Raw genomic sequence first — 9,608 nt, forward strand, 5'->3', positions numbered from 1 at the left:
TATCCCCAAAAATCCCTCAAAATATCCCCCAAAATATCCCCAAAAATATCCCCAAAAATCCCTCAAAATATCCCCCAAAAATCCCCAGAAAATTCCCAAAAAATCCCCTAAAATTGGAGAAAATCGGGAAAATTCCGTCCTTGAAAATTGAATTTTTCATCATTTAAATTCCAGGTTTTGTCCTTAAAATTCCAATTTTTTATCATTTAAATTTCAGGTTTTCATCCACAAAACTCAATTTTTTTATCCCCAAAACTGCAGTTTTTTCATCATCAAAATTCCAATTTTTTTCATGGTTTTGGGCCCCCAGTTCCAGCACCGCCTCATCTTCCGCACCAGCCAGGTCCCAAAAACCCCCAGAAATCACCCCAAAAATAGCCCCAAATTTCAGGATAAATTTGCCACAATTTCAGGCCAAAATTCCCTCAGTTTTAGGATAAAATTCCTACAATTTCAGGCTCAAATTCATGAATTTGGGGATCACATTCTCACAATTTTTGGATATATTTCCCACAATTTTGGGGGGTCAAATAACTGGAGTTTTGGGATTAAATTCCCTCCATTTCGAGGTCAGATCCCTGAATTTCGGTATAAAATTCCTTAGTTTTGGGATAAATTCCCCACAATTTTGGGGTCAAATCCCTCAATTTTAGGGATAAATTTCCCACAATTTTAGGGTCAAATTCAGGAATTTGGGGATCAATATCCCTCAATTTTAAGATAAATTTCCTACAATTTTAGGATAAAATCCCTCAATTTTAGGATAAATTTCCCATAGTTTTAGGATAAATTTTCCTACAATTTTAGGATAAATTTCCCACAGTTTTGGGCTCAAATCTCTCAATTGTGGTGTCAAATTCCCGCCATTTTTGTCTAAAATCCTCAAATTTTTGCCCAAACCCCCCAATTTTTTTACCAAAACTCCTCTAAACCTCCCCAAAATTCTTCTATCCCAAATTTCCCCCATTTCTTCCCTTCCCCAGCTGATGACTCTGGCATCAAATCCCCACAATTTTAGAGTCAAATCCCCACAATTTTGGGATTAAATTCTGTGGATTTTGGGAATCAAATTCTCACCATTTTGGGGTCCAATCCCCTAAATTTTGGACTAAAATTCTTACAATTTTGGGATTAAATTCGCTCCATTTTAGGCTAAAATCCCCTCAATTTTGGTGTCAAATTCCCTCAAATTTGGGCTCAAATCCCTCAATTTTAGGATTAAACCCCCTGGATTTTGGGATAAAATTGTCTTAACTTTGAAGTCAAATCCCTGGATTTTGGGCTAAAATTCCTCAATTTTAGGGATAAATTTCCCTCAATTTTAGGGTCAAATTCAGGAATTTGGGGATCAATATCCCTCAATTTTAGGAATAAATTTCCCACAATTTTAGGATAAAATCCCTCCGTTTTAGGATAAATTTCCCATAGTTTTAGGATAAATTTTCCTACAATTTTAGGATAAATTTCCCACAATTTTGGGATAAAATTCCCACAGTTTTGGGATAAAATTTCCTACAATTTTGGGCTCAAATCTCTCAATTTTGGTGTCAAATTCCCACCATTTTAGGATCAAATCCCCTCCATTTTTGGTCCCAAATCCTCAAATTTTTACCCAAAACCCTCCAATTTTTTTACCAAAACCCCTCTAAACCTCCCCAAAATTGCTAATTTCCAAATTTCCCCTAATTCCCCTTCATTTTTCCCTAAATTTTTCCTCTTTTCCAGCTCGTCACCCTCCGTGGCTCCATCCTCGAGGACGCCGTCCCCAGCACGGCCAAGGCCGGCTCCGTGCGCGGGATCCCCCTGCGCGAGCTGCTGGAATTCGTCCTGCCCGAGCTCAACATCCACTGCCTGCGCCTGGCCCTGGCCACCCCCAAGGTCCCCGAGCAGCTCCTCAAGCTGGACGAGCAGGGGGTGAGAATTCCTGGAATTTTGGGAATTTTTGGGGAATTTTTTAGGGATTTTTTGGGGATTTTTCGTCAATTTTGCTGAATTTTTGGGGATTTTTTTAGGGATTTTTTTGGCAATTTCTGGGACATTTTAGCATTGGTGTACTTAAAGGGTTAAAGGATTTCAAGGGTTAAATAATTCCTGGAATTTTGGGAATTTTTTGGGGATTTTTTCGGGATTTTTTGGGGATTTTTCGTCAATTTTGCTGAATTTTTGGGGATTTTTTTAGGGATTTTTTTGGCAATTTCTGGGACATTTTAGCATTGGTGTAGTTAAAGGGTTAAAGGATTTCAAGGGTTAAATAATTCCTGGAATTTTGGGAATTTTTTGGGGATTTTTTCGGGATTTTTTGGGGATTTTTCGTCAATTTTGCTGAATTTTTGGGGATTTTTTTAGGGATTTTTTTGGCAATTTCTGGGACATTTTAGCATTGGTGTACTTAAAGGGTTAAAGGATTTCAAGGGTTAAATAATTCCTGGAATTTTGGGGGATTTTTTTGGGAATTTTTTGGGAATTTTTTGGGAATTTTTTGGGAATTTTTTGGGAATTTTTTAGGAATTTCTTGGGAATTTTTGGGGAATTTTTTGGGATTTTTTTAGGGATTTTTTGGGGCTTTTTCGTCAATTTTGCTGAATTTTTGGGGATTTTTTGGGGATTTTTAGGGATTTTTTTGGCAATTTCTGGGACATTTTAGCATTGGTGTAGTTAAAGGGTTAAAGGATTTCAAGGGTTAAATAATTCCTGGAATTTTGGGAATTTTTTGGGGATTTTTTCGGGATTTTTTGGGGATTTTTCGTCAATTTTGCTGAATTTTTGGGGATTTTTTTAGGGATTTTTTTGGCAATTTCTGGGACATTTTAGCATTGGTGTACTTAAAGGGTTAAAGGATTTCAAGGGTTAAATAATTCCTGGAATTTTGGGAATTTTTTGGGGATTTTTTCGGGATTTTTTGGGGATTTTTCGTCAATTTTGCTGAATTTTTGGGGATTTTTTGGGGATTTTTAGGGATTTTTTTGGCAATTTCTGGGACATTTTAGCATTGGTGTAGTTGAAAGGTTAAAGGATTTCAAGGGTTAAATAATTCCTGGGATTTTTGGGGATTTTTTGGGAATTTTTAGGGAATTTTTGGGAATTTTTTGCTAATTCGCGGCTTTTTTGCGAATTTTTCTGGGATTTTTTTGGAGGTTTTGGGGATTTTGGGATGTGGTGTATTTGAAGGGTTAAAGGATCTCAAGGGTTAAATGATTCGTGGGATTTTAGTGAATTCCTGGAATTTTGGGAATTTTGGGGAATTTTTGGGGAATTTTTAGGGAATTTTTGGGAATTTTTCGCAAATTCGCGGCTTTTTCGCGAATTTTTCTGGGATGTTTTGGGGGTTTTGGGGATTTGGGATCTGGTCTATCCACGGAACGCAGCAGTGTATTTGAAGGGTGAAAGGATCTCAAGAGTTGGGGGCTTCCAAAATCCCAAATCCCAAACCTCCAAATAAATCCCAAACCCCATAAATCCCAAACCCCATAAATCCCAAACCCCATAAATCCCAAACCCCATAAATCCCAAACCCCATAAATCCCAAACCCCATAAATCCCAAACCCCATAAATCCCAAACCCCATAAATCCCAAACCTCGTAAATCCCAAACCCCATAAATCCCAAACCCCATAAATCCCAAATCCCAAACCCGAAACCTCATAAATCCCAAACCCCATAAATCCCAAACCCCATAAATCCCAAACCCTGTAAATCCCCAATCCCATAAATCCCAAACCCCATAAATCCCAAATCCCATAAACCCCAACCCCGTAAATCCGGGTGCGTCGCAGCTGTGCCGGCGGCACAAGGTGGGGATCCTGTACTGCAAGGCCGGGCAGAGCTCGGAGGAGGAGATGTACAACAACGAGGCCGCCGGGCCCGCGCTCGACGAGTTCCTCACGCTCCTGGGCGAGAAGGTTTCCCTCAAGTCCTTCACCAAGTACGCGGCGCAGCTCGACACCAAGAGTGAGTCTGGGGTCTTGGGATCTTCTCGGGATCTTCTCGGGGTCTGGGATTTCACCAGGAGATCCCAAAGGTTGAAGGGTTCCAAAAGTTGAAGGATCTCAAGCTTTGGTTGAAGGATCCCAAGGGTTGGGAGATCCCAAGTGTTGACAGATTCCAAGAGTTGAGGGATCCCAAAAGTTCAAGGATTCCAAGGTTTGAAGGATCCCAAGAGTTGAGAGATCTCAAGGGTTCAAGGATTCCAAGGGTTGAAGGATCCCAAGAGTTGAGAGATCTCAAGGGTTGAAGGATCTCAAGGGTTGAAGGATTCCAGGAGTTGGGTGATCCCAAGGGTTGGATGGTCCCAGAAGCTGGGAGATCCCAAATGTTGAAGGATCCCAAATGTTGAAGCATTCCAAGAGTTGGTTGAAGGATCTCAAGGGTTGGATGGTCCCAGAAGCTGAGGGATCTCAAGGGTTGAAGTGTTCCAAGAGTTGGAACCTCCTGGGTGAGAAGGTTTCCCTCAAGTCCTTCACCAAGTACGCGGCGCAGCTCGACACCAAAAGTGAGTCTGGGGTCTTGGGATCTTCTCAGGATCTTCTCGGGGTCTGGGATTTCACCAGGAGATCCCAAGGGTTGAAGGATCCCAAAGGTTGAAGGATCTCAAGGGTTGAAGGATCTCAAGCTTTGGTTGAAGGATCCCAAGGGTTGGGAGATCCCAAGTGTTGACAGATTCCAAGAGTTGAGGGATCCCAAAAGTTCAAGGATTCCAAGGTTTGAAGGATCCCAAGAGTTGGGAGATCTCAAGGGTTGAAGGATCTCAAGGGTTGAAGGATTCCAGGAGTTGGGTGATCCCAAGGGTTGGATGGTCCCAGAAGCTGAGGGATCTCAAGGGTTGAAGTGTTCCAAGAGTTGGAACCTCCTGGGTGAGAAGGGTTCCCTCAAGTCCTTCACCAAGTACGCGGTGCAGCTCGACACCAAAAGTGAGTCTGGGGTCTTGGGATCTCCTCGGGATCTTCTCAGGATCTTCTCGGGGTCTGGGATTTCACCAGGAGATCCCAAAGGTTGAAGGGTTCCAAGGGTTGAAGGATCTCAAGCTTTGGTTGAAGGATCTCAAGGGTTGGATGGTCCCAGAAGTTGGAGGATCCCAAGGGTTGGGAGATCCCAAGAGTTGAGGGATCCCAAAAGTTCAAGGATTCCAAGGGTTGAAGGATCCCAAGAGTTGGGAGATCTCAAGGGTTGAAGGATTCCAGGAGTTGGGTGATCCCAAGGGTTGGATGGTCCCAGAAGCTGGGAGATCCCAAATGTTGAAGGATCCCAAGGGTTGGACGGTCCCAGAAGTTGGGTGATCCCAGGGGTTGGGTGGTCCCAGTTGGATACCAGGAGGGACTTTTGGGACACCTTCCCATTAGCCGGGATTTCACCGGATCCGTTTTTTGGGATTTCACCGGATCCGTTTTTGGGATTTCAGCAGATCCGTTTCTTGGGATTTCACCAGATCCGCTTTTTGGGATTTCCACCCAATCAATTTTTTGGGATTTCACTGGATCCGTTTTTCAGGATTCCACCAGATCCATTTTTTGGGATTTCCTGGATCCCCTTTTTGGGATTTTACCAGATCCATTTTTGGGATTTCACCAGATCCGTTTTTGGGATTCCCCCAGATAATTTTTTCGGGATTTCACCGGCTCCACTTTTTGGGATTCGATCTGATCAGTTTTTCGGGATTTCACCAGCTCCACTTTTTGGGATTTTACGAGATCTGTTTTTCGGGATTTCCCGGCTCTGCTTTTTTGGGATTTCACCAGATCCATTTTTTTGGATTTCCACCCAATCAATTTTTTGGCATTTCACTGGATCCACTTTTCAGGATTCCACCTGATCCATTTTTCAGGATTTCACCAGATCAACTTTTTGGGATTTCACCGGCTCCGCTTTTTGAGATTCCCCCAGATCCAGTTTTCGGGATTCCACTGGCTCCGTTTTTAGGGATTTCACCGGCTCCGCTTTTTGGGATTTCATCGGATCCGTTTTTCGGAATTCCACCCAATCAATTTTTCGGGGTTTCACCAAATCTGTTTTTTGGGATTCCCCCAGATCCATTTTTCTGAATTTCCACCCAATCAATTTTTTGGGATTCCACCAGATCCATTTTTTGGGATTCCCCCATATCGGATTTTTTGGGATTCCCCCATATCGGATTTTTTGGGATTCCACCGGATCCGTTTTTTGGGATTCCACCAGATCCATTTCTTGGGATTCCCTCATATCCATTTTTTGGGATTTCACCAGCTCCGTTTTTCAGGATTCCCCCATATCGGATTTTTTGGGATTCCACTGGATCCATTTTTCGGGATCCCCCCATATCGGATTTTTTGGGATTCCATGGGATCCGTTTTTCTGGGATTCCACCTGATCAATTTTTTGGGATTTCACCGTCTCCTCTTTCCCGTTTTTCCCGTAGCCGACTCCACGGGCACGCACTCGCTCTACACCACGTACCAGGACTACGAGATCATGTTCCACGTGTCCACCATGCTGCCCTACACGCCCAACAACCGCCAGCAGGTACGGCCGGAGCCTCCGGGGTCTTCCATGGAATCCATGGAGCTTGGGACATCCCAAGGGTTGGGTGGTCCCAAGAGTTGGATGACCTCAAGGGTTGGTTGGGAGATCCAAGGGTTGGATGATCCCAAGAGTTGGGTGGTCCCAGAAGTTGGATGATCCCAAGGGTTGAAGGATTCCAAGATTTGGGAGATCCAAGGGTTGGGTGATCCCTAGAGTTGGGTGATCCCAAGAGTTGGGTGATCCCAAAGGTTGGATGATCCCAAGGGTTGGTTGGGAGATCCAGGAGTTGGAGAATCCCAAGGGTTGGGTGGTCCCAGAAGTTGGATGATCCCAAGGGTTGGTTGGGAGATACAAGAGTTGGGTGATCCCAAGGATTGGTTGATCCCAAAGGTTGGTTGAGGGATCCAAGGATTGAAGGAATCCAAGAGGTGGAAGATCCAAGAGTTGGAGAATCTCAAGGGCTGGGTGATCCCAAAGGTTGGATGGTCCCAAGGGTTGAAGGATTCCAAGAGTTGGTTGGAAGATCCCAAAGATTGGATGATCCCAAGGGTTGGTTGGGAGATCCAAGAGTTGGAGGATCTCAAGGGTTGGGTGATCCCAAAGGTTGGAGGATCCCAAGGGTTTGTTGGATGATCCCAAGAGTTGGGTGATTCCAAAGATTGGATGATCCCAAGGGTTGGTTGGGAGATCCAAGAGTTGGAGGATCTCAAGGGTTGGGTGATCCCAAAGGTTGGAGGATCCCAAGGGTTGGGTGGTCCCAGAAGTTGGATGATCCCAAGGGTTGGTTGGGTGATCCAGGAGTTGGAGAATCCCAAGGGTTGGGTGATCCCAAAGGTTGGTTGAGGGATCCAAGGATTGAAGGATTCCAAGGGGTGGAAGATCCAAGAGTTGGAGATCTGAGAGTTGGAAGATCTCAAGGACTGGGTGGTCCCAAGGGTTGGGGGATCCGAAGGGTTGGGTGGTCCCAGAAGTTGGAGAATCCCAAGGGTTGGTTGGGAGATCCAAACATTGGAGAATCTCAAGGGTTGGGTGGTCCCAGAAGTCGAAGGATCCCAAGGGTTGAAGGATTCCAAGAGTTGGTTGGAAGATCCCAAGGATTGGTTGATCTCAAGGGTTGGTTGAGAGATCCAAGAGTTGGAGAATCCCAAGCGTTGGGTGATCCCAAAGGTTGGATGGTCCCAAGGGTTGGTTGGGAGATCCAAGAGTTGGAGGATCCCAAGAGTTGGAGGATCCCAAGAGTTGGAGGATCCCAAAGATTGGTTGATCCCAAAGATTGGTTGGATGATCCCAAAGACTGAAACCTCCCAAGAACTGAACAATCCCAAAACTTCCTCAAACCACCCCAAATCTTCACCCCACCCATTCCCAATGGTTTTTTTTCCCCAAAAATCCATTCCCAGCTTCTCCGGAAGCGCCACATCGGCAACGACATCGTCACCATCATCTTCCAAGAGCCCGGCGCGCTGCCCTTCACGCCCCAGAACATCAGGTCCCACTTCCAGCACGTCTTCATCATCGTCCGTGCCCACCAGCCCTGCTCCGACAACGTCTCCTACAGGTGGGGCCCGGCTCCCGGGCGGCAATCCCAAAAATTCTCCAAAATTTTGCAAAAAATCCCCCCAAAATTCCCAAAATTTGCAAAAAATCAGCAAAAAATTCCTAAAAATCACAAAAAATCTGCAAAAAATTACCAAAAGTTTGCACAACTTTCCAAAAATTTCCAGAAATTGCAAAAAATTCCCCAAAATTACTGAAACTTTCTGAAAATTCTGATCCCATTGGATCTGCTGGGTCCAGGAGTTGTGAATCCCAAAAATTCCCAAAAAAAACCCCAAAAATTTGTAAAAAACGAACAAAAAATACCAAAAATTTGCGAAAAATTAACAGAACTTTCAGAAAGTTCCGATCCCATTGGATCTGCTGGGTCCAGGAATTGGGAATCCCAAAAACTCCCCAGAAATATCCCAAAATACAAAAAATTTGTAAAAAATCAGCAAAAATTCCCCTAAATCCGCAAAAAGTTCCCAGAAATTTGTAAAAAATCAGCACAAATTCCCAAAATTTTGTAAAAAATCAGCAAAATTTCCCAAAATTTGCAAAAAATGACCAAAACTTTCTGAAAATTCCCCCAAAATTCCCAAAACTTCCCTAAATCCCAAATTCCCTTTTTCCCTCCAATTTTTGCCCCAAAAAAGCGTCGCCGTCACCCGTTCCAAGGATGTCCCACCCTTCAACCCCCTGGGAGCTGGGAATCCCAAAAACTCCCCAAAATTCCCAAAAAAACCCCCAAAAATCTGCCAAATATTTGTAAAAATGAGTAAAAATTTCCCAAAAATTCCCCAAAATTACCAAAACTTCCCAAAATCCCTTTTTCTCTCCAAAAAAAGCGTCGCCGTCACCCGCTCCAAGGATGTCCCACCCTTCAACCCCCTGGGAGCTGGGAATCCCAAAAACTCCACAAAAATCTGCCAAAAATTTGTAAAAATGAGTAAAAATTTCCCAAAAATTCCCCAAAATTACCAAAACTTCCCAAAATCCCTTTTTCTCTCCAAAAAAAGCGTCGCCGTCACCCGCTCCAAGGATGTTCCCACCCTTCAACCCCCTGGGAGCTGGGAATCCCAAAAATTCCCCAAAAATCTGCCAAAAATTTGTAAAAATGAGTAAACCTTGGACACGGCCGGGAAGTTCAACCTCATCTCGTTGGCTTCCAAAAAAAAGGAGAAATCCAAAGCGCGGCCCTTGGCGGAGTTGGAGAGCGCCGGCGCCGTTTCTTGGCGCGTTTCGGCGTTGGATTTCGGCAGGGGAGGGGAGGAGGTGCCGTGCGTTTTGGGGGTTTCCAAGGAGTTGGTGGTTTTGGTGGATTTGGTGGCCAAGGAGGTCGTGTTTAATTGTTTCACCGGCGACGTGATCGGGTGGAGCGCGGAGGGGGCGGCGTTGAGGATCTACCACGGGAGAGGGGATCTGGTCAGCGTCAGGGTGGGATCAACGGGAACGTCGGGAACGTCGGGATCGTCGGGAGCGGAGGAAGGAGCGGAGGGAGCGGCCGAGGAGGTCAAGGAGATCGTGCAGAGGCTGAAGGTGAGGGGGAATGGGGGAAAATGAGGGGAAATGGGGGG

General features: G+C 44.7%; 1 protein-coding gene across 1 annotated transcript in view; it reads left to right on the forward strand.

The window, feature by feature from the left end:
- The window catches only part of LOC102031756 (signal-induced proliferation-associated 1-like protein 3), a gene marked incomplete at its 3' end in the record, with an annotated part of 32,814 nt that overhangs the window by 4,091 nt on the left and 19,115 nt on the right, over positions 1 to 9,608 (forward strand). Inside the window, 6 exon segments of the mRNA XM_031065597.1 lie at positions 189 to 343; positions 1,726 to 1,914; positions 3,774 to 3,948; positions 6,389 to 6,492; positions 7,893 to 8,050; positions 8,880 to 9,570. Of these exon segments, the coding sequence (XP_030921457.1) occupies positions 189 to 343; positions 1,726 to 1,914; positions 3,774 to 3,948; positions 6,389 to 6,492; positions 7,893 to 8,050; positions 8,880 to 9,570 (1,472 nt within the window).

Source organism: Geospiza fortis, unplaced genomic scaffold (genome assembly GCF_000277835.1).
Source record: "Geospiza fortis unplaced genomic scaffold, GeoFor_1.0 scaffold942, whole genome shotgun sequence".
Lineage (NCBI taxonomy): Eukaryota > Metazoa > Chordata > Aves > Passeriformes > Thraupidae > Geospiza > Geospiza fortis.